We start from the raw sequence: 25,415 nt of genomic DNA, 5'->3' as shown, positions 1-25,415 counted from the left end.
CCTCCCCACCCCCACAACCGCACGTTGGGGGAACAGACCCAACGGGTCTGCACTTGGTCTAGTATATAATAAAAAATAAATAATAAATAAAAGTGCTAAAGTAACAGCGGTTCAGGCAGCATATCTGGAGAATGAGGGTAGGTGTTGTTTCTGGTCAGGACCCCTCTTCAGTCTGAAATGTCACTGATCCGCATTCTCCAGAAATGCTGCTCGACACACTGAATTATTACAACACTGCCTTTTTCTGCAGTTCCTTGTGGATAAAAACAATTACCGTTTTGACATTGAGGGAGGAAATGAATAATATATATTTTTAAAAGAAATAACACAGATTGTCTCAATAATCCTTATATACCATAAAACACAAGGGGTTCTTAGGACAGGGAGCAGAAGATGTGGTTCTAGGATGGGGATGTCGGTCACCCCTTGGGATGGCCCCAACAAACATGGGAGGGCAGTAACTAACAGAAGCAATCATCAACAGGTAAACTGATAACTAGGCTCAAACAGTTGCAAAGAATTAGACCTTTTTTATGTTTATCAGCAGATCAGAGATGCATAAAGCATCTATGTCTAGTTTATAATACAGGCTGGTACATTTGTGCATTGCTACAGCTCAGTGCCAGAGACTTGTGTTTGATGCTGGGTCAATTATAAAAGATTAAATAGCCGCACATTTGGATAGCAGTACCAGGATCGGTCCATGGATTTACGAAGGGTAAATCATGCTTGACTAATCTTCTGGAATTTTTTGAGGATGTAACTAGAAAAATGGACAAGGGAAGAGCCAGTGGATGTAATGTACCTTGACTTTCAGAAATTATTTGATAAGGTCCCACATAGGAGATTAGTGGGCAAAATTAGGGCACATGGTATTGGGCGTAGAGTGCTGACGGATAGAAAATTGGTTGGCAGACAGGAAACAGAGTAGGGATTAACGGGTCCCTTTCAGAATGGCAGGCAGTGACTAGCGGGGTACCGCAAGGCTCGGTACTGGGACGGCAGCTATTTACAATATACATCAATGATTTGGATGAAGGGACTCAAAGTAACATTAGCAAATTTGCAGATTACACAAAGCTGGGTGGCAGTGTGAACTGTGAGGAGGATACTATGAGAATACAGGGCGACTTGGACAGGTTCAGGGAGTGGGCAGATGCATGGCAAATGAAGTTTAATTTGGATAAATGTGAGGTTATTAATTTTGGTATCAAAAACAGGAAGGCAGATTACTATCTAAATGGCGTCGGGTTGGGAAAAGGGGAAGTACAACGGGATCTGGGGGTCCCTGTTCATCAGTCTATGAAAGTAAGCATGCAGGTACAGCAGGTAGTGAAGAAAATGAATGGCATGTATAACAAGAGGAGTGGAGTATAGGAGCAAAGAGGTGCTTCTGCAGTTGTATAGGGCCCTAGTGAGATCACACCTGGAGTATTGTGTGCAGTTTTACTCCCATAATGTGAGGAAGGACATTCTTGCTATTGAGGGAGTGCAGCGTAGGTTTACAAAGTTAATTCCCGGGATGGCGGGACTGTCATATGCTGAGAGAATGGAACGGCTGGGCTTATACACTCTGGAGTTTAGAAGGATGAGAGGAGTTCTCATTGAAATATATAAGATTGTTAAGGGCTTGGACACACTAGAGACAGGAAACATGTTGCTGATATTGGGGGAGTCCAGAAGCAGGGGCCACAGTTTAAGAATAAGGGGTAAGCCATTTTGAACAGAGATGAGGAAACACTTTTTCTCACAGAGTTGTGAGTCTGTGGAGTTCTCTGCCTCAGAGGGTGGTGGAGGCCAGTTCCTAGATAGGGCTCTTAAAGATAGCAGAGTCAGGGGATATGGGGAGAAGGCAGGAACTCTTATAGCATTTTTCGAGGATATAACTAGTAGCGTGGATAGGGGAGAACCAGTGGATGTGGTGTATCTGGACTTCCAGAAGGCTTTCGACAAGGTCCCACATAAGAGATTAGTATACAAACTTAAAGCACACGGCATTGGGGGTTCAGTATTGATGTGGCTAGAGAACTGGCTGGTAAACAGGAAGCAAAGAGTAGGAGTAAACGGGTCCTTTTCACAATGGCAGGCAGTGACTAGTGGGGTACCGCTCAGTGCTGGGACCCCAGCTATTTACAATATATATTAATGATCTGGATGAGGGAATTGAAGGCAAAATCTCCAAGTTTACGGATGACACTAAGCTGGGGGGCAGTGTTAGCTGTGAGGAGAATGCTAGGAGACTGCAAGGTGACTTGGATAGGCTGGGTGAGTGGGCAAATGTTTGGCAGATGCAGTATAATGTGGATAAATGTGAGGTTATCCATTTTGGTGGCAAAAACAGGAAAGCAGACTTATCTAAATGGTGGCCGACTAGGAAAAGGGGAGATGCAGCGAGACCTGGGTGTCATGGTACACCAGTCATTGAAAGTAGGCATGCAGGTGCAGCAGGCAGTGAAGAAAGCGAATGGTATGTTAGCTTTCATAGCAAAAGGATTTGAGTATAGGAGCAGGGAGGTTCTACTGCAGTTGTACAGGGTCTTGGTGAGACCACACCTGGAGTATTACGTACAGTTTTGATCTCCAAATCTGAGGAAGGACATTATTGCCATAGAGGGAGTGCAGAGAAGGTTCACCAGACTGATTCCTGGGATGTCAGGACTGTCTTATGAAGAAAGACTGGATAGACTTGGTTTATACTCTCAAGAATTTAGGAGATTGAGAGGGGATCTTATAGAAACTTACAAAATTCTTAAGGGGTTGGACAGGCTAGATGCAGGAAGATTGCTCCCGATGTTGGGGAAGTCCAGGACAAGGGGTCACAGCTTAAGGATAAGGGGGAATTCCTTTAAAACCGAGATAAGAACTTTTTTCACACAGAGTGGTGAATCTCTGGAACTCTCTGGCGCAGAGGGTAGTCGAGGCCAGTTCATTGGTTATATTTAAGAGGGAGTTAGATGTGGCCCTTGTGGCTAAGGGGATTAGATGGTATGGGAGAAGGCAGGTACGGGATACTGAGTTGGATGATCAGCCATGATCATATTGAATGGCGGTGCAGGCTCGAAGGGCCGAATGGCCTACTCCTGCACCTAATTTCTATGTTTCTATCAGGGTACTGGTTGGGGATGATCAGCCATTATCACATTGATTGTCGGTGCTGGCTCGAAGGGCCGATTGGCCTACTCCTGCACCTATTGTCTATTGATCCTGACCTTGGGCGCTGTCGCTGTGAAGATTGCATGTTCTACGAGACCGTGTGGGTTTCCTCCGGGCGCTCTGGTTTCTTCCCACATCCCAAAGCCATGCAGATTAAGGTTAATTTGCCGATGTAAAATTACACCATTGTGTAGGGAATGACTAAGTAACTGGGATAACAGACCTAATGAACAGGTGATTAATGGTTGGCACAGACTCGCTGAAGGGGCTGTATCTCCAAAGAAACAAGCATCATGACTGAATGATTATTAAACTCAAAGGACTTTGGTTGGGCCACTTTTGGGAGTGTCATAAACGTCAGCATGCACTAAAAGAATGTAGAGAATATTCTTAACAATCAGACCAGATGTTGTAAAGCTGAAGACAGGGAGAGGTCGTTTCTTTGGAGAGAAGATTGAGGAGTTATTTTACTTTATTTTTAAATTACAAAAAGCTTTGATAAGATGTAGGTATAAGAGCCCACACTAATTTTTACCTTAGTAATGGGAATAACAGAACCAAGGGAATAATATAGAGCACTGATGAATTTGGCAGGAATTCATGAGAAATATCTTTACAGAATGTGAAATATTTTCAAGCAAAACAAAAACTCAAGGCACCAATAAATAACTATGTGTGGTAGTAAAAACTTTTCCAGCTGGAAACTAACTTTTTCTTCTATAGATGTTTCGCGATTGACTAAACATTTCTGGGCTGCGTTTCGCTTTGATATAAATAGTGTATGCAATTTTTGCTTTCAAACTAAACGTTTGCGATAAGAGGAGAAGAATACATTAATTGAGCTGGCAATAAGAACGCGAAGAGACTCCTGCGGATTATAACCACTGGCGAGAACACGTTGAAGGCCGGTCAGAAGTTTTTGGTTTAGTCACGGAGTGAAAGGCCCACGTCTCACCCATCATAAGTTTCCTTCCTTCGCTCCCTCGACATTGTCCTAAAGCTTTAAGGGTGTGACTGCGGGTATATTCCAGTTCTGTTCACCCTTTACGCTTCCTGTTTGTTTGCAGGGCCCTTGGACTCGCGTCGCGTCGCGTCACTGGCTTTTTAGCCTCGGGCCATTCCCAGATCTCGGCACCTTCTTCCCAGGGCCCGAGGCCTGGACATGAAGGCCGTTATCACCCCCTGTAGTTTGGGGGTCCAAACCGACCCTCCGCCCACGGGCTCCCCGCAGCCGGATGGATGTGGAACACGGGACCGTTCCAACCCCCCACGCACGGGGAGAGAGTGAGAGTGAGAAGGAGAAGGAGAGGGAGAGGGAGAGAGGGAGAGAGCAGGTAAACACCGGCCACCACCGCCGCCACCGCCGCTCTGCGACATCACTCACCTGCAAGTTATTGCTGTTGGCAGCCATGACTCGCCCTGGCTGACAGCGAAGGCAATGCTGGAGATGAACCGGCGGCGAGTGGGCGATTCCCGTCACTCGCCGACTATTTATTCCTTTTTCTTTCTCTCTCTCTCGCCCCGCGGTTGCAAACCCAAAACACAGCACTTCCGTGTCCAAAATGGCGGCGCACTTCCGCCTGAGGCCCCTCCCACCTGACTGCGCATGCTCCGCCCTAACTGAACAAGGCTGCAGATGGAGTAGCCACTCAGCTGATCAGGCAGCATCTGTGGAGAGAAGGGTCAGGGGCAATGGAAACGGTATATAAACGATATATGCATAAGGTACAGAGAACAAACGAATGAAAGATATGCAAAACGAAACGATCAAGGAGAGGTGGAGCCTCTGGTGGCTGTGGGGTAGGTAAAAACGAGTTATGCAAAGTGTGAAACTCACAGGACATCAATGAAATTATGACGGGTGGGGGAGGGATGGAGAGAGAGGGCATGCAAAGGTTTACTTTAAACTCGATAAATCAATATTCATACCTCTGGATTACAAGCTACCCTAAGTGAAATTTGAGGTGTTGTTTCACCAATTTACATTTGGCCTCACTCTGACAATGGAGGAGGCCCAGGACAGAAAGGTCAGTGTGGGAATGAGAGGACAATTTAAAGTGTTTGGCACCCAAAAGATCACGTAGGCTGAAGGAAAGGGCTTTGACCTGAAATGTCATCAATTCCTTTTCTCCAGAGTTGCTGCCTGACCCGGTGAGTTACTTCAGCTTTTTATGTCTATCTTATGTCAACTTGCAGCTTCCAGTTGCTCAGAGGGTGGTGTTGATCTACAGTGGCTCCGGCACTGAATGGCTGGTGAGCCTGCGGCTCTCTGTGCTGTACATAGACATGGGACAGGCATTCTGTTTGCATCTGGTCTGGTTGTTGACCCTAGTGCTTGGACATTGCTGCACCACCTGTACTTTGTGGAAATGTTCTTCCAGACCAACATCTGTTACTATGTCCAGCAGGCAGCACGGAACATTCTGCAGTCACTGCAGAACAAGGGCTCAATGGATCCTGTGGCGTGGTTACTTGAGGAGACTGCTCAACATATCTAGTGAAATGCCTCATCAACAGTTTACTACTAATGCACGCTATTCTCAGGACAGCTGCTATGAAGAGGTTACGGTTGCCCATCTTTTCAAGGTGTGGATTTGCGAAGAAAGTCTGGTGAATGAAGCAAGAGCCCTTGTTACAGTTCATCTCGATCAGCTCAATAACAGAGGAGTCTCTGATTTATGGACTGCTCCTGGGGAATCATTCTGAGACGGACATCAAGTGCTGCTGGAAGATCATCAACTTGGTGAAAGATGATTTGGTCTGGCCGAAATGTTGATCTGCTTCCTTGCAGAGCAAGATGTCTGTCATGGCAGATTATTATATTGTTCAAGGAATCTTTCCTCTAGCCACTTTGATTGAAGACAGGGGTAAGGAGATAATTTCGATATGCATGCAAGCTCTCCACGAGGCATTCAAAGCCGTCCAAAGATAAATCTTCAAAACACAGTCTCTTAATTAATAGTTTCTTTATTGTCGTGGTAAAAACAGTCAGATCCAATTCAGTATCCTGTACCTGCCTTCTCTCCATACCCCCTGATCCCTTTAGCCACAAGGGCCATATCTAACTCCCTCTTAAATATAGCCAATGAACTGGCCTCAACTACCTTCTGGGGCAGAGAATTCCAGAGATTCACCACTCTCTGTGTGAAAAATGTTTTCCTCATCTCGGTCCTAAAAGATTTTCCCCTTATCCTTAAACTGTGACCCCTAAATGGCTACTACAAATCACACAGAGAGTGGTGAATCTCTGGAACTCCCTGCCACAGAACGTAGTTGAGGCCAGTTCATTGGCTATATTTAAGAGGGAGTTAGATGTGGCCCTTGTGGCTAAAGGGATCAGGGGGTATGGAGAGAGGGCAGGTACAGGGTACTGAGTTGCATGATCAGCCATGATCATATTGAATGGCCTACTCCTGCACCTATTTTTTATGTTTTTATGTTTCTAATGTCTGTCAGGGATGTTGCCGACTGGCCCATTCCAGACTGCAGGAGTATATGCTGAGGGACTTGCTGAAGCATGATCAGACAACTCTCGGGCTTTGTGGGTGAGGATCATAGTTTCGGGACCTTCCTCTGCTGGACATCGAAGAGCATGGTCTGGTAGAGACACCCCTCAAACAGGGAAGGGATATCACCCCAGAGGTTCACATGAGTGGCAAAGCAGCTTGGTGTAAGGATAGTTTGCAAACACTACTAAATATAACACTGATGAATGGAAAGGTGCTAAGAATGTTGGAAGAGGTTTTGTAGAGTTCTTGTTTTCTATATATTAAAAAAAAAATTCTGAATATACTTTATTTTGGGGGGAAAAAAATGTTGGAGCACCATGCCTTTCTTGCTGCTTCACCTTATCCTGAAACTCTTTGGGAGACATAGAAAGTTGCATACCTCCAATAAAATTGGGCAATTCCTGGGGAGAAAAAGCCATTAATTATTCCGAATTCAACATTGTAAAAATTGTTTAATGTAACTCTTTTCATATCTGAGAAATTAATCACAGGAGTCTCCTGCGATCTCCCTGTTGTTAAACTCTTTAACTCCCATTCATATACTAACCTTCTGTCCTGTGCCTCTTCAACAGTCAGTGAGGATAAATGCAAATTGGAGTAACTGAACCTCATATTTCACTTGGATAGCTTACAACCCAGCAGTATGACTATTGATTTCCCTAACTTCAAGTAACTCTTGCTTTCCCTCTCTCTTCGTCCTTCCCCCTAGCTCTCCGACTAGTTTCACTATCCTCCAGATAAATGTTATTGTTTGTATGCCTCATTGTCACCTTCCCCTCAACTAACAATGAACCATTCTACATTTTGTTGATGGTAGACAAAAATGCTGGAGAAATTCAGCGGGTGAGGCAACATTTATGGAGCGAAGGAATAGGTGACGTTTCGGGTCGAGACCCTTCTTCGTCTACTACATTTTGGTGATCATCCTCTGCTTTGATCTGTTGTTTTCACACCTTGCATTCTCTTTGAAACCCTTACATATCTCTAGTTTCCCTCTCCCCTGACTCTCATTGGCAAGAACGGCCTTGACCCGAAACATCACCCATTCCTTCTCTCCAGAGATGCTGCCTGTCCCGCTGAGGTACTCCAGCATTTTCTGTCTATCTTTGGTGTAAACCAGCATCTGCAGGTCCTTCGTACACATAAGTAGTGGGTTAGATTTATAACGAGATTGTTATAGAAGGGGGTTCAGCAGAGATTGGAAGATGGATTCAGGATATACACCTTGAGAGTTTGTAGTTGAGGATTTGGGCCTCACCTGCAGGATCATGGGGTTAGAGCGAGCTATGGGGAAGGGGTTGGATGTGTTACAATGCTGGTAGAAAAGCCTCGAGGATAAAAAGTAGAGTCACAATTCAACACTACACTGGCTGATGCCAGGAGTACTGAAATAGTTTGTTTCCAGAACATGGTGATCAAGAACCCCTTGTAATATTCAAAAGGGGTGCTGACTAGGAATGCTATCCTGTGTCCTGTGACATTGAAATTACATCAAGGGTAACTGGCCCCTGAAAATGCTCGATGCATTTCTGGAGTGACGACTGTCTTTACTTTGCCCATGTAATCATTGAGATTAGAAACATAGAAACATAGAAAATAGGTGCAGGAGTAGGCTATTCGGCCCTTCGAGCCTGCACTGCCATTCAATATGATCATGGCTGATCATCCAACTCAGTATCCTGTACCTGCCTTCTCTCCATACCCCCTGATCCCTTTAGCCACAAGGGCCACATCTAACTCCCTCTTAAATATAGCCAATGAACTGGTCTCAACTACTTTCTGTGGCAAAGATTTAAGTTTGCATACTAATCTCTTATGTGGGACCTTGTCGAAAGCCTTCTGAAAGTCCAGATATAACACATCCACTAGTTCACCCTTATCCACTACTAGTTACATCCTTGAAAAATTTTATAAGATTCGTCAGACATGATTTACCTTTCATAAATCCATGCTGACATTGTCCAATGATTTCACCACTTTCCAAATGTGCTGCTAACCCATCTTTAATAACTAACTCTAGCATTTTCCCCACTACCGATGTTAGGTTAACTGGTCTGTAATTCCCCATTTTCTCTCTCCCTCCCTTTTTTTAAAAAGTGGGGTTACATTAGCTACCCTCCAATCCTCAGGAACTACTCCAGAATCTAAAGAGTTTTGAAAAGTTATTATTAATGCATCCACTATTTCTGGGGCTACTTCCTTAAGTACTCTGGGATGCAGCCTATCGGGCCCTGGGGATTTATCGGCCTTTAATACATTCAATTTACCTAACACCACTTCCCGACTAACCTGGATTTCACTCAGTTCCTCCATCTCATTTGACCCCCGGTCCCCTGCTATTTCCGGCAGATTATTTATGTCTTCCTTAGTGAAGACAGAACCAAAGTAGTTATTCAATTGTTCTGCCATGTCCTTGTCCCCCATAATCAATTCACCTGTTTCTGACTGCAAGGGACCTACATTTGGTTAGAAACATAGAAATTAGGTGCAGGAGGAGGCCATTCGGCCCTTCGAGCCAGCACCGCCATTCATTATGATCATGGCTGATCGTCCCCAGTCAATAACCCGTGCCTGCCTTCTCCCCATATCCCTTGATTCCACTAGCCCCAAGAGCTCTACCTAACTCTCTCTTAAATCCATCCAGTGATTTGGCCTCCACTGCCCTCTGTGGCAGGGAATTCCACAAATTCACAACTCTCTGGGTGAAAAAGTTTTTTCTCACCTCAGTCTTAAATGACCTCCCCTTTATTCTAAGACTGTGGCCCCTGGTTCTGGACTCGCCCTACTAGTGATTATTAAATTGGCCCTGATTTGACATTCTGGAGATGGCATTTATTGATTTTTAGAGTAGGAAGAATTCCTATCATTCAATTATGGGATGCTAAATTATATTAAACTTTATTTTTTGGTACAATGCTGCCGCATGCCATTTATACATTTTGTATAATCTGTAATTGATGCAGTAATTTACATTACAATTGTGAATTTAATTTGCAACATTTTTTTTTAGTAACTGGTTAAAATGAACTGAATTAACTTAATCAATAAAGTTTGCACATTTAATTCATAATTCTCTCTACGCAGTTTTTATTTGGAATGATGCATAGTCAAACATAATACAAAAAAGCAATAACGCGACAATTTTTGTTTTAAAATGGGGTGACAAACATCTGTAAGGGGTTTGTTTCTGTTGCAGAGATACAGCACAGAAACATAGTCCTTCTGCCCCCTGAGGCCATTCGGACCCTTCGTCCCCGCACCGGAATTCATATATATTGTGAGCTGATATCGTCCCCATTCTGTTTCACGTGCCTGCCTTCTCCCCATATCCCTTGATTAAACTAGCCCCAAGAGCTGCTACCTAACTCTCTCTTAACATCCATCCAGTGATTTGGCCTCCACTGCCCTCTGTGGCAGGAATCCCATAAATGCACAACTCTCTGGGTGAAAAAAAAAGGTATACCTCATTGAAGTTTTCAATGAATTTCCCCTTGGAATTGGAAAGACTGCTTACCCGGTGTAAGCCATCTGGAATACCCAAAATACTAGTGATTACTAAGCGGCCCTGATTCATCTTCTGGAGATGGCATTGATTGATTTTTTGAGTCAAGAATTCTTATCATTCAATTATGGGATGCTAAATTATATTAGACTTTATTTTTTGGTACAATGCTGCCGCATGCCATTTATACATTTTGTATAATCTGTAATTGATGCAGTAATTTACATTACAATTGTGAATTTAATTTGCAACATTTTTTTTTAGTAACTGGTTAAAATGAACTGAATTAACTTAATCAATAAAGTTTGCACATTTAATTCATAATTCTCTCTACGCAGTTTTTATTTGGAATGATGCATAGTCAAATATAATACAAAAAAGCAATAACGCGACAATTTTTGTTTTAAAATGGGGTGACAAACATCTGTAAGGGGTTTGTTTAGTTTAGAGATACAGCACAGAAACGGGTCCTTCTGCCCCCTGAGTCCACGCTGACCAGTGGTCCCCGCATGTGGAAGTGCTGTTCGTATATATTGTAGAGCAGATATCATGAGCATTCTGTTTCACTCAAACGGCAGTGGAAATGTATCAATGACTCTAAAGATCGCCTTATTTGTTGCATTTTGAAATATGTGTCTAACAAAAAAATTAACCAGGGTCACATTCCCGCCGAGATTACAGACAGGAAATCTGAGACAGCCTCAGACTCCCGGTAGCAAAGCGCAAAAACAGCAAAGGTATATGAAATTGCAGCGCTTTTCATTGGAATTTTTCATTCCGAATTGGAAGCTGATGGCTTACACGGTGAGTCGCCACCAAAGTCCCCGGCTTCTTCCTACAGGAGGCCGCTCCTCGTTGCGGCTCAGGCACCTCAGACCCTGGAGAGAAGGAATGAGTGCATGTTTTGAGTCCCCCCCAAGATCCTCTTCAGACTGAGAGTCAGGGGAGAGGGAGTCTAGAGATGTGGAAGGGTAATGTGTGAAAACGACAGATCAAAGCAGACAATGCGAATGAAGTATAGAATGGTTCATTGTTAGCTGATGGGAAGATGACAATCAAATTAATCAAAAGGACTCAAACTAGTCGGAGAACTAGGGTGGGGGAGGGACAGAGAGAGAGGGAAAGCAAGGGTAACTTGAAGTTAGAGAAATCATCCTACCGCTGGGTTATGTGCCCAAGCAAAATATGAGATGCTGTTCCTCCAATTTGCATTGGGCCTCACTCTGACAGTGGAAGAGGCCCAGAACAGAAAGATCAGTATGAGAATGGGAGGGGAAGCTTAGCAAGTGTTTAGCAACTGGGAGAACGTATAGGCCTAGGTGGACTGAGTGGAGATGTTCAGCAAAATGATCGCCGAGCCTGTGCTTGGTCTCACCGATATATAGGAGTCCACAGTTGGAACAGCAGATACAAGATGGGGTTGGAGGAGGTGCAAGTGAACCTCTGCCTCACCTGAAAGGATTGTCGGGGTACTTGGACAGAGTTGAGGGAGAAAGTATAGGCGCTGTAAGTAAGTAACCTTGCGTTTACATGGAAAAGTACCTGGGGAGAGGGTGGTTTGGCAGCAAAACAATGAGTGCACCAAGGAGTTGCGGAAGGAACAGTCTCTGCAGAAAACGATGGAAATGGGAAGATGTGGCAAGTGGTGGGATCTCATTGGTGGTGATGAAAATGTCGGGGGATTACTTGCTGTATGCAACGACTAATGGGATATAAGGTGAGGACTAGGGGACTTCCTGGTGCGACTGGGTGGAGAGGGAGGAAGAGCGGAGCTGCGGGATACTGAGGAGGCCCGTGTGAGGGCCTTATCTATGATGGAAGAGTGAATTCTCCATTCCATAAAGAATGAGAACATCTCATCTCAGTCACGGTGGCGCAGCGGTGGAGTTGCTGCCGTACAGCGCTTGCAGTGCTGGAGATCCGGGTTCGATCCTGACTATGGGTGCTGTCTGTACGGAGTTTATACGTTCTCCCCGTGCCCTGCATGGGTTTTCTCCAAGATCTTTGGTTTCCTCCCACAGTTTGGTGTATGTGTAAAATTGTCCCTAGTGTGTGTAAGATAGTGTTAGTGTGCGGGGATCACAGGTCGGTGCGGACTCGGTGGGCAGAAGGGCCTGTTTCCGCGCTGTATCTCTAAACTAAACTATCTCGGATGTCTTGGCATGGAACACCTCATCTTGAATGAATGAATGAATAAATTTATTGGCCAAGTATTCACATACAAGGAATTTGCCTTGCTGCTCCGCCCGCAAGTGACAACATGGCATACAGTGACAGTTAGGAATGATACATAAAACATTAAACATTAATAATAAAACATTATTGATTAAACATGTGCATTAAATAAAATACTAGAGCAAAAGGAGGCAACAGATTTTTGGTTATTGAGTAGAGCTGCTTGTGGAAAAAAGCTGTTTTTATGTCTGGCTGTGGCAGCTTTGACAGTCCGGAATCGCCTTCCAGAGGGAAGTGATTCAAAGAGTTTGTGGCCAGGGTGAGAGGGGTCAGAGATGATCTTACCTGCTCGCCTACTGGCCCTTGCAGCGTACAGTTCGTCAATGGAGGGGAGGTTGCAGCCAATAATCGTCTCGGCTGATTGGACGATTTGTTGCAGCCTCCGGATGTCGTGCTTGGTGGCTGAGCCAAACCAGACCATGATGGTGAAGGTGATGACAGACTCTACGTATAAAATTTGACCATCGTTGCCTGTAGCAGATTGGGCTCCCTCAGCTGCCGCAGGAAGTGCATCCTCTGTTGTGCCTTCCCTCCCCTTCCTCCCCTTCCTCAGTCCCCCTGCTGTCTCCTCCCATTCCCCAGCCATCGGGCTCCTCCTCCTTTTTCCTTTCTTGTCCCCGCCCACCCCCGCCCCCGATCAGTCCGAAGAAGGGTTTCGGCCCGAAACGTTGCCTATTTCCTTCGCTCCATAGATGCTGCCTGCACCCGCTGAGTTTCTCCAGCCGTTTGTGTCTATCTTTGTGTACCTTCGATTCTCCAGCATCTGCAGTTCCTTCTTAACCTCTGTTGTGCCTTTTTGAATGTGGAATTGATGGTGTCCCCCATTTAAGGTTCTTGGAGATGATTGTTCCCAGGAACTTAAAAGACTCCACAGATGTGACTGTGGTGTTGTTGACAGTGAGTGGGGTGAGGGGAGGGGGAGCTCTCCTAAAGTCTACTATCAATTCCACTGTCTTAAGAGCATTGAGCTCCAGATTGTTGCGATGGCACCAGGATGCCAGCTGTGTCACTTCCTGCCTGTAGGCAGATTCCTCCCCATCCTGGATCAGTCCAATCAGGGTTGTGTCGTCCAAAACTTGAGAAGCTTGACAGATGTGTCTGTGGAGGTGCAGTCATTGGTGTAGAGGAGAGGGGAGAGTACGCAGCCTTGCGGTGCTCCGATGCTGAGGGTTTGCGGGTCTGAGATGTGCTTTCCCAGCCTCACAGGCTGCTTCCTGTCTGTCAGGAAGCTGGTGATCCACCGACAGAGGGGTTCAGGCACAGTCAACTCGGACAGTTTGGAGTGTAGTAGCTCTGGCACAATGGTGCTGAATGCAGAGCTAAAATCAACAAACAAAATCCTTGCGTAGGTCCCCTGGCGGTCTAGGTGCTGGAGGATGAAATGCAGGCCCAGGTTGACTGCATCATCCACAGATCTATTGGCCCGATATGCAAACTGCAGAGGGTCCAGCAGGTAGGTTTGTGATATTTTTCAGCTTGGCCAGCTCCAGTCTTTCAAGGATCTTCATGACCACAGAGGTCAGTGCGACAGGCCTGTAGTCATTAAGACAAGTAATCCTTGCCTTTTTTGGTAAAGGGACAATAGTGGAGACTTTGAAGCAGGCAGGGACAGTACAGGTTTGCAGGGACTGGTTGAAAATGTCTGTGTAGACCAGTGTGAGTTGTCGGCACAGAGCTTGAGGGTAGAGGGGGAAACATTGTCCGGTCCTGGAGATTTCTGGCTGTTCTGTCTTCTGAACAGCCTCTCCACCTCCTATTTTAAATGTTGATGATGGCAAAGTGATGTTGTGCAGCACGGAGAGGATGGGTAATTATAGACAATAGGTGCAGGAGTAGGCCATTTGGCCCTTCGAGCCAGCACCGCCATTCAATGTGATTATGGCTGATCATCCCCAATCAGTACCCCGTTCCTGCCTTCTCCCCATGTCCCCTGACTCCATTATTTTTAAGAGTCCTATCTAGCTCTCTCTTGAAAGCATCCAGAACACCTGCCTTCACCGCCCTCTGAGGCAGAGAATTCCACAGATTCACTACTCTCTGAGAAAATGTGTTTCCTCGTCTCCATTCTAAATGGCTTACTCCTTATTCTTAAACTGTGGCCCCTGGTTCTGGACTCCTCCAACATCGGGAGCATGTTTCCAACCTCTAGTGTGTTCAAGCCCTTAACAATCTTATATGTTTCAATGAGAACCCCTCTCATCCTTCTAAACTCCAGAGTGTACAAGCCCAGCTGCTCCATACTCTCAGCATATGACAGTCCCACCATCCCGGGAATTAACCTTGTAAACCTACGCTGCACTCCCTCGATAGCAAGAATGTCTTTCCTCAAATTAGGGGACGAAAACTGCACACAATATTCCAGGTGTGGTCTCACTAGGGCTCTGTATAACTGCAGAAGGACCTCTTTGCTCCTATATTCGATTCCTCCTGTTATAAAGGCCAACCTGCCATCGCTTTCTTCATTGCCTGCTGTACCTGCATGCTTACTTTCATAGACTGATGTACAAGGACCCCCAGATCCCGTTGTACTTCCCCTTTTCCCAACTTGATGCCATTTAGATAGTAATCCGCCTTCCTGTTTTTGCTACCAAAGTGGATAACCTCACATTTATCCATATTAAACTTCATCTGCCATGTATCTGCCCACTCCCCCAACCTGTCCAAGTCACCCTGCATTCTCATAGCATCCTCCTCACAGTTCACACTGCCACCCAGCTTTGTGCCATCTGTAAATTTGCTAATGTTACTTTGAATCCCTTCATCCAAATCATTGATGTATATTGTCAATAGCTGTGGTCCCAGCACTGAGCCTTGCGGTACCCCACTAGTCACTGCCTGCCATTCTGAAAGGGACCCGTTAATCCCTACTCTTTGTTTCCTGTCTGCCAACCACTTCTCTATCCATGTCGGCCCTCTACCCCCAATACCATGTGCCCTAATTTTGCCCACTAATCTCCTATGTGGGACCTTATCAAATGCTTTCTGAAAGTCCAGGTACACTTGTCCATTTTCCTAGTTACATCTTCAAAAAATTCCAGAAGATTAGTCAAGCATGATTTCCCCTTCGTAAATCCATGCTGACTCGGACCGATCCTGTTACTGTTATCCAAATGTGCGGCTATCTCATTTTTTATAATTGACTCCAGCATCTTCCCCACCACCGATGTCAGGCTAACTGGTTTATAATTCCCCGTTTTCTCGCTCTCACCTTTCTTTAAAAAAGTGGGATAACATTAGCTACCCTCTAATCGACAGGAACTGTTCCTGAGTCTATAGAACGTTGGAAAATTATCACCAATGCATCCACGATTTCTAGAGCCACTTCCTTAAGTACCCTGGGATGCAGACCATCAGGCCCTGTGGATTTATCAGCCTTCAGACCCATCAGTCTATCCAACACCATTTCCTGCCTAATGTGGATTTCCTTCAGTTCCTCTGTCATCCCAGATCCTCTGGCCACTACTATATCAGGAAGATTGTTTGTGTCCTCCTTAGTGAAGACGGATCCAAAGTACCTGTTCAACTCATCTGCCATTTCCTTGTTCCCCATAATAAATTCACCTTTTTCAGTCTTCAAAGGTCCAACTTTGGTCTTAACTAATTTTTTCCTCTTCACATACCTAAAGAAGTTTTTACTATCCTGCTTTATATTCTTGGCTAGCTTACCTTTGTACCTCATCTTGTCTCCCCGTATTGTCTTTTTGGTTATCTTCTGTTGTTCTTTAAACATTACCCAATCCTCTTGCTTCCCGCTCATCTTTGCTACGTTGTACTTCTTCGCTTTAATTTTTATACTGTCCCTGACGTCCTTTGTCAGTCATGGTCGTCCCTTTCTCCCCTTGGAATCTTTCTTCCTCCTAGGAATGAACTGATCCTGCACCTTCTGTATTATTCCTAGAAACACCTGCCATTTTTGTTCCCCTGTCATCCCTGCTAGTGTATCTTTCCAGTCAACTTTGGCCAGCTCCTCCCTCATGGCCCCATACTCCCCTTTATTCAACTGCAATGCTGACACCTCCGATCTACGCTTCTCCCTCTCCAATTGCAGATTAAACCTGACCACGTTATGGTCACAGCCTCGTAATGGCTTATTAACCTCGAGGTCCTTTATCAAATCTGGTTCATTACATAACACTGGATCCAGAATTGCCTTCTCCCTGGTAGGCTCCAATACAAGCTGTTCAAAGAATCCATCACAAAGGCACTTGACAAAGTCCCTTTCTTGAGGTCCAGTATCAACCTGATTTTCGCAGTCTACCTGCATATTGAAATCTCCCATAACAACCACAGCATTACTTTTACTACATGCCAATTTTAACTCCTGATTCAACTTGCGCCCTATGTCCAGGCTACTGTTTGGGGGCCTGTAGATTAGTCCCATTAGCGTCTTTTTACCCTTACAATTCCTTAGTTCTATCCATACTGACTCCACATCTCCTGTTTCAATGTCAGCCCTTGCAAGGGACTAAATTTCATTCCGCATCTACAGATAGAAAGGGGTAATATTTGTGCTGAAAAGGCATTGTTTAATGTCAAAAATGTTTCTGTCGGCAGGAGAATTTCACAGAAACTCCACTACACAATCTGCGCCTTCTTAAATCTAACCTCTTATTGTCATTGAATGGCTGCTTGGTGGAATTGTCCAGCAGGGGGCACTGGACGCTGATGAAGTTGAAAAATTATACCGCAGAACAAGGCTCGTGGACCCATCATGTTTGTGCCAGTCCTAAAAGATCATTATTTCTTATTTAATTTTTGGTATCTGGCATTTCACTGTACCTTAATTGGTACATGTGACAATAAACTGACCTAGAAACCTTGGATGAAAACTGGTGAGGTGACGTTGAGTTACTGATTTGAACCATTGCCGCTCTTCTGGAGAAGGTATTCCCACAGCGCTGTTTGAAAGAAGCTTCAGGATTTAGACTCAGCAAAGATAAAGGACGGACTTTGGAAGCCGCCGACTCCGGTAGGAGGGGGCCGACTCTGTGTTTACGCCGCTGAGAACGTCCCGCAGCCCCGACGTCGGACTTACAACACCCCGGCGAGCGGTCCTGAACATCGGGCCGCCCGTTGCGGCAACTGCGGAGGGCACGGGGAGGCCCTGACCATGGGGAACAGTGGAGGAAGAGACTGACTTTGGTGCCTTCCCACACAGTGGGAAACTTTGATTCTGCTGTGTGGGGATGTTTTATGTCAAACCCTATAGTGTGTTGTGTCCCTTTTTTTTAATTGTATGGCTGTATGGGAATTTCATTTCACTGTGCCATCTGGCACATGTGATGAATAAATCTATCTTGTATCTCTCTCTCTTGTCTTGTAAAGTTTGATAGCCACAGGCAAGGACCTCCTGTGGCGTTCTGTCCTGCATCTTGATGGAACCAGTCTGTTGCTGAAGACACTCCTCAGGTTGACCAGTGTGTCATGGAGGGGGTGAGCTGTATTGTCCAGGATGCTCCGCAGTTTGAGGAGCATCCACCCCTCCATGACCACTTCCCATTGATCCAACTTCGCCCCCAGGACAGAGCCAGCCTTCCTGATGAATTTGTTAATCCTAAATTTGTCATATCCAGCATCCTGTCTTTAAAAACCTATCCAGGCCATTTTACCTTCATGCTTCCACCACTAATTCTTACATTGCGATTGAGAGCCAGACCACCCATGTGTAAATGTTTTGTTTGTTTCCCTATTAATCCACCAATTGCTTTCAATTAATCCCCCTTCATACTTTGACTCTTAATACAGGTGCACAACCTTTTATCCGACGATCCAAATTACGAAAACATCCGAATAGCGACATTTTTTCGGTCCTTGAAGAAAGGTCCTTGAAAACGTTCACCGAGGGCGACCCGCAGAGGTGACAGCGGAACCTCCGGTCGGTCCTCGAAGAAAGGGGAACTAAATCCCCATTCATAAAAGAGGTGAGGGTATATTGCGCGGGAGGGTTAATAATTGACAATCTGCTGCTGCCTGCCCGCTGAGTTAAAAAGTTCCCACGGTAGACACGATACACAGTGTATCGTGAGTCTTGCGTGGGAACTTTTTAACTCAGCGGGCAGGTAGCAGCAAATTGTCGCTCCCTTCAGTTTCACCCCACCTACACCCCTCTGCTTCCCGGCCATGTGTGTGACCCCTTCCCTCCCCTCTCCAGTTCCCCGCCCATTGCACCGGCGCGGGGGCTTTGCATTGTCTTCACGTCGGCGATTCTAGCAGCGCAGTGCAGTCACCGGAGACGTCAGGACCAACGGGACACCGACCCCCAGGCCCACCGCAAGCACGGAGATCCCAGAGACCCACAGCCAGCAGCAGCCCAGCCCCGTTCCAACTCCAGAGGAAAACTGCAAACTGGCCGGAGACGTCAGGACCACCAGAAGCCGCTCCCCGATGGGCCGCTACGGCGACAAGTGGCAGTTCGCCCACAGCCCGAGCTGTGCCCCCTCATCGGGACACCGACCCCCAGGCCCACTGCAAGCACGGAGATCCCAGATCAGCAACTCCAGCCCAGCCCCGTTCCAACTCCAGAGGAACACGCTCAGTGTATGGGCAGAAGCTGATAGTGTGGAAGGTACTTCTTGTTCTTGGGGTCGCGCAGCTCGGGCTGTGGGCGAACTGCCACTTGTCGCCATAGCGGCCCATCGGGGAGCGGATTCCTCTGGAGTTGGAGGGGGAAGGGGGTATTGTGCTGTTTGATCGCCCCCTGCTATCCCAGGGACAGGGAGACAGGACGTTCACCGAGGGCGGCCTGCAGAGGTGACAGCGGAACCTCCGGTCGGTCCTCGAAGAAAGGGGAACTAAATCCCCATTCATAAAAGAGAAGGTGAGAGTATATTGCGCGGGAGGGTTAATAATTGACAATCTGCTGCTACCTGTCCGCTGAGTTAAAAAGTTCCCACGGTAGACACGATACACAGTGTATCGTGAGTCTTGCGTGGGAACTTTTAAACTCAGCGTGCAGGCAGCAGCAGATTGTCGCTCCCTTCAGTTTCACCCCACCTACACCCCTCTGCTTCCCAGCCATGTGTGTGACCCCTTCCCTCCCCTCTCCAGCTCCCCGCCCATTGCACCGGCGTGGGGGCTTTGTACTGTCTTCACGACGGCGATGGCTGCAGTTCAGTGCAGTCACCGGAGATGTCAGGACCAATTGGACGTCGACCACCAGGCCCACCGCAAGCACAGAGATCCCAGAGACCCACAGCCAGCAGCAGCCCAGCCCAGCCCCGCTCCAACTTCTTCTGCCGGGATCAAGGCGCAAACTCGCGACCTTGCGGATATGAGCCGAGCACTCTACCACTGAGCCAGCCATTAAAATCTACGCAAAAATATTTCCATTCCGAAGACCGACAAATTCTGAATTACGAAAAGTGTCTGGTCCCAAGGCTTTCGGATAAAAGGTTGTGCACCTGTACAAAGAAAATAGGCCGCTTGCAACATAGACCTGTAATTCTATGTGCTCAAGTAAATCTCCTTTCAGTGTATTTAATAAGCAAGTTCGTTATTCCGATAAACAGAAGGAATCATGGGATTTGTCAAAGGTCGAACGCTATAAATAAAAATCGATCAAATCGCTGTAGATTCTGTGAGTATAGTTTAGATCTGATATTTTGCCTTTTTTCAGTGGCACCACCAGCAGCTCCAGCGGGTGCCCGGCCTGCCCATGGCTGGCAGGAGCCCGTCCGCAGACTTTCTCTCCGACCAGGATGACTCCAGCAGCAGCGGCTCTAAGTTGCCTGTCTTCAAGCAGGGCCGGCGGCTGCCCATCTTCAGCAGGATCTCAGTGTCGGACTGAAGTACTGGCAGGCAGAGTCGAGCTGGAGACAGCGGCGTCCAGGGCCACCCCGCCAGCCCAGAGCCACCCCGGACACCTCCAGACAGGGACAGGACACTGGGGAGGGGACGGGGACGGCCCAGCAGCAACTCAACAGCGGCCGCAACGACAGAGAGCCGACCCCAACCCCGACCATGGACGAAACCCAAGCCTGCACACAATGCATCACCAACCAACGTTGCTGAGACTGTTTATAGCTAGTGACCTATGACCTGGGCATGCACTGTCGGAATACCGAACTCGCTTATTCTTTCAAGCCAAACATTTCAGTCCAGGCAATGGCCACAAAAGTCTCTCCTGCACCCTATCCAGTACAAACAAATGTTTCCTGTAATGGGTTAATCAGAATTGGTCACCATACTGGAGGGCAGCACAGTGCCTTGGCAGTTAGCATGGCTGCTGTGCAGTTCTAGCAATCTGGGTTTGATCCTGATCTTGCATGTTGACTGTGTTGAGTCTGCATGTATTTCCTTTGACTACGTGGGTTTCCTCAGGTTGTGCCAGGTCCCTCCCACATTCCAAAGGCCTTCTGGTGTACTAATTGCCTTTTGTAAATTACCACCTAGTGAGGGATAACAATAAAAACAATCAAAGGGAATTGTGTGACGTGTGAGAGTGTAAATTGGAGGGATTTCCTCTGGGTTCTCTTATTTCCAACCACATCCTATAGATGTTATAAGAGATAAATTGGCCCATGTGTAGGGAGGCAGCCAGCAAATAGTGAAGTTGACGGACATGGAAGTAAATGGGTTACAGCGAAATATGAAGGATTTTGACTAGATTTTAGGTTTATTAATATTGTCACGCACCATAAGACACAGCAGCAGAATTGGGTGATTAGGACAATCGTCCAACCTATTCGATCATGGCTGATCTATTTTTCCCCTCTCAACCCCATTCCCCTGCTTTCTCCCCATAACCTTTGACACCCTTACGAATCAATCGCTGCTTTAAAAATACCCAATGTCTTGGCCTCCACGGCCATTTGTGGCAATGAATTCCACAGATTCACCTCTTTCTGGCTAAAGAAATTCCTCCTCATCTCCATTCTAAAGTTACATCCTTTTATTCTGAGGCAGTCCTCTTTGTTTCATGACATTCCCATTACTGGAAACATCCTTTCCACCCACTATCTAAGCCTTTAATTATTGTCTACTATTTTTTCAGTAGGTTTCAATAAAATTCCCTCATGATTTCACTTCAAAACCTCTACAGGTGCACATTAGAGAGCATGCTGGCCAGTTGCATCGTGGCTTGGTTCGGCAACTTGAGCGCCCTGGAGAGGAAAAGACTACAAAACGTAGTAAACACTGCCCAGTCCATCATCGGCTCTGACCTTCCTTCCATTGAGGGGATTTATCGCAGTCGCTGCCTCAAAAAAGCTGGCAGTATCATCAAAGACCCACACCATCTTGGCCACACACTCACCTCCCTGCTACCTTCAGGTAGAAGGTACAGAAGCCTGAAGACTGCAACAACCAGGTTCAGGAATAGTTACTTCCCCACAGCCATCAGGCTATTAAACCTGGCTCGGACAAAACTCTGAACATTAATAACCCATTATCTGTTATTTGCACTTTATCAGTTTATTTATTCATGTGTTTTGTAGTCAATGCCTACTATGTTCTGTTGTGCTGAAGCAAAGCAAGAATTTCATTGTCCTATCAGCGACACATGACAATAAACTCACTTGAACTTGAAAATTATATAAATGTAAAACACCAAGTGCAGGAATAACTCAGTGGGTCATGCAACATCCGTGGAGGAAATGGATAGGTGATGTTTTGGGTCAGGACCCTTCTTCAGATCGATAGCAGTAGAGGGTGAAAGTTGGAAAAAGGTAGGGGGCAGGCCAAAACCTGGGAAGTGATTGGTGGATACAGGTGAGGGGTATTTTGATTGGCTGATTTGTGGAGTAAGTGATAAAATCAACAGGTGAAAAGAAGACAAAGGGTGTCAGATCAGGAGAGAGTGAAATGTGAAGCAAACATGAGGGATGTAGGTGGAAGAGGGCAGGTGGAGGTGAAAGATGGGGAGATGAATAGAAAACAAGGGACTGGAATGGGAGATGTGAGTCTGAAGGAGGGGAAAGGAACAGGGGGACTGGGAGAAATAGATCCAATCCTTGTCACTCCTTCTCATCAAAAGGCCCTCCTCACCTGTATCCACTCATTAAGCTTCGATAGATACAAGAAGCTGGAGTAAGCGGGACAAGCAGCATCTCTGGAAAGAAGGAACGGGTGACGATTCGTTTGAGACCCTTCTTCAGACTAGTCAGGGGAAAGGGAAATGAGAGATACCGATGATGACGTAGCGAGATAAAGAACAATGAATGAAATATATGCAAAAAAAAGTAACTGATAAAGAAACAGGCCATTGTCAGCTGTTTGATGGGTGAAAACGAGAAGCAGGTGTGACTTGGATGGGGGAGGGATGGAGAGAGATGGAATGCTGGGGTTACTTGAGTTAGAGAAATCAATATTCATACCACTGGGCAGTATGCTGCCCAAGCGAAATATGAGATGCTGTTCCTCCAATTTGCGTTTTGCTTCACTCTGACAATGGAGGAGACCTGGGACAGAAAGGTCAGTGGGAATGGGAAGGAGAATTAAAGTGTTTAACAACCGGGGGATCAGTTAGGTCCAGGCAGACTTAGCGAAGGTGTTCAGCGAAATGATCGCCCAGTCTACGTTTGGTCTCGCCGATGTATACAAGTTCATATCTTGAACAACAAACACAGTAGATGAGGTTGGAGGAGGCGCAAGTGAACCTCTGCCTAACCTGAAAGGACTGTCGGGGTTCCTGGACAGTCGAGGGAGGAGTTGCATCTTCTGCGGTTGTAGGGGAAGGTACCTGGGGAGGGGTGGTTTGGGTGGAAAAGGAGTCACCCAGGGAGTTGCGGATGGAATGGTTTGTAAAAGGCGGAAACGGGTGGAGATGGGAACATGTGAGTAGAGTTGGGATCCCGTTGGAGGTGGCGAAAATGAGAGAGGATTATGTGTTGAATGCGACAGCAGATGGGGTGAAAGGTAAGGACTGGGGGACTCTGTCTCTGTTGGGGGGGGGGAGGGGGAACAAGGGCGGAGCTGTGGGATACCTAGGAGACACGAGTGAGGGCCTCATCTATGATGGGAGAGGGGAACCCCCATTCCCTGAAGAATGAGGACATCTTGGATGTCCTGGTATGGAACACCCAACTTGGGTGCAGATGTGGCATAGACGGAGGAATTGGAAGAAGGGGATAGTCTTGATAGTTGTGGAAGTCAGTGGGTTTGTAATAGATGTCAGTCGACCCAGAGTCGTGAAGCTTTGTCCTTCTCCCACCCCTCTTTCAGCTCCCCATCCCCTATTACTGAAGGCTCGCAACCGAAATGTCATATTTCCATTTTCTCCACAGATGCTGCCTGACCCCAGACTTCCTCCTGTTTTGTTTTGCTCAAGGTTGAAATACCTGCAGTTTGCTGCGTCTGTCTTGCGTAAATGCAAGATTGCTGCTGATATTTATGTTCCTCATGATTTCCTTCTCACATATCCTTCTATTCCCTTTGTGGGGTTATTTACCCCCCCTCCTTCTCCCGAGTCACCAGATGTGGCAGGAATTTCTCAATTCTCATGATTTTTAGGGAAATAGATGTTCCAGAATTTCAGAGATGTAGAACTAATTATTTTTAGCGTGCATTCTTACTACTTCCCCCTCCTCTGATCCTTCAGCCCCCCAATCTTCTTGCCCCCATATGTATTTATCCATTTGATCACTGCTTAAAATAGAACCAAAGTATATTTCAACACATGAGCGTTTCCATTGTACCCAAGCATTTTACAATAGTTAATCAATGTTCAAATAGACCTTGACTTAAGATACTACTCACTGGTGTAAGAATCCTGAAAATATTACATTGATCCCTCACTTAGCACTAATTGTACCTTGTGGTCGTCATTTCCGAAGAGTCCACTATACTGGAAGTTGGAAAATGTTATACTGGACATTTTTTTTACACTTATCAAGCCAATTAACCTACAAACCTGTTCGTCTTTTGAATGTGGGAGGAAACCGAAGATCTCGGATAAAACACACGCAGGTCACAGGGAGAGCGTACAAACTCCGTACAGACAGTGCCCGCTGCGCCACCGTGACTCGGGGTGCAGAATCAAAAATGAGCGTGTTCATTGAACTGGCTCAAATAATAGTCATTACAAACGAATGGTCATTACAAAATAATGTCGCGGAGGACCACAAAAAGTTGTACTAACTCAGCCGCTCAGACAGCATCTCTGGAGAAAAGGAATAGATGACGTTTCGGGTCGAGATCCTTCAGACAAAGGCTCTCAATGGTTAAACTGATGTGAGCAGATGACTGTGGTCGACAAAAAATGCTGGAGAAACTCAGCGGGTGAGGCAGCATCTATGGAACTAAGGAATTCCTTCACTCCTGCACCCTGCTGCACCCGCTGAGTTTCCCCAGCATTTTTGTCTATCTTCGATTTTCCAGCAACTACAGTTCCTTCTTAAACAGATGACTGTGGTCCCGCGGGTTCTCTCAGTCTATGCATCAGACGACAGTTTATTGACTTTTTTTCTGCCTTCCACTATTTCTTATTAAAATCGTGTCTTTCCCCCATATAATGTTATTCGTAAACGTGAAAAAGATATTGGCTGTGTAAATGTGTAGTCGATATGACAAACCAGGCTTTGTCCCACCCCACTGTTGTTATCCAGCTACCCCTCCACTTCGGTCTAATGAGGAGTCCCGACCCGAAAGATCGAGTCTGAAGAAGGGTCTCGACCCGAAACGTCGCCCATTCCTTCTCTCCAGAGTTTAAGAGGGAACTGCAGATGCTGGAGAATCGAAGGTTACACAAAAAAGCTGGAGAAACTCAGCGGGTGCAGCAGCATCTATGGAGCGAAGGAAGGGTTTCGGCCCGAAACGTTGCCTATTTCCTTCGCTCCATAGATGCTGCTGCACCCGCTGAGTTTCTCCAGCTTTTTTGTGTAACCTTCTCTCCAGAGATGCTGCCTGTCCCGCTGAGTTACTCCAGCATTTTGTGTCCACCTTCGATTTAAACCAGCATCTGCAGTTCTTTCTTACACACCGAAATATTGTTTGTCCATTCCCTCCCGAAATACTGCCTGACCCGCGGAGTTCCTCCTGTATTTTACTGGTGGATTACAAGTGGATTGGGAAGAAACCGC

At 46.3% G+C, this 25,415-nt stretch overlaps 1 protein-coding gene across 1 annotated transcript in view; it reads right to left on the bottom strand.

Moving 5' to 3' along the window:
* LOC129711555 (vacuolar protein sorting-associated protein 4B-like) overlaps positions 1-4,707 on the bottom strand; it is a 38,324-nt gene extending 33,617 nt beyond the window's left edge. Inside the window, exon 1 of the mRNA XM_055659249.1 lies at positions 4,538-4,707. Within this exon, the coding sequence (XP_055515224.1) occupies positions 4,538-4,564 (27 nt within the window). The 5' untranslated portion in view covers positions 4,565-4,707. The remainder of the gene's footprint in view (positions 1-4,537) is intronic.
* Positions 4,708-25,415: the final 20,708 nt, after the last annotated feature.

Source organism: Leucoraja erinacea, chromosome 2, assembly GCF_028641065.1.
Source record: "Leucoraja erinacea ecotype New England chromosome 2, Leri_hhj_1, whole genome shotgun sequence".
NCBI lineage: Eukaryota > Metazoa > Chordata > Chondrichthyes > Rajiformes > Rajidae > Leucoraja > Leucoraja erinaceus.
This window is presented reverse-complemented; position numbering and strand designations above follow the sequence as displayed.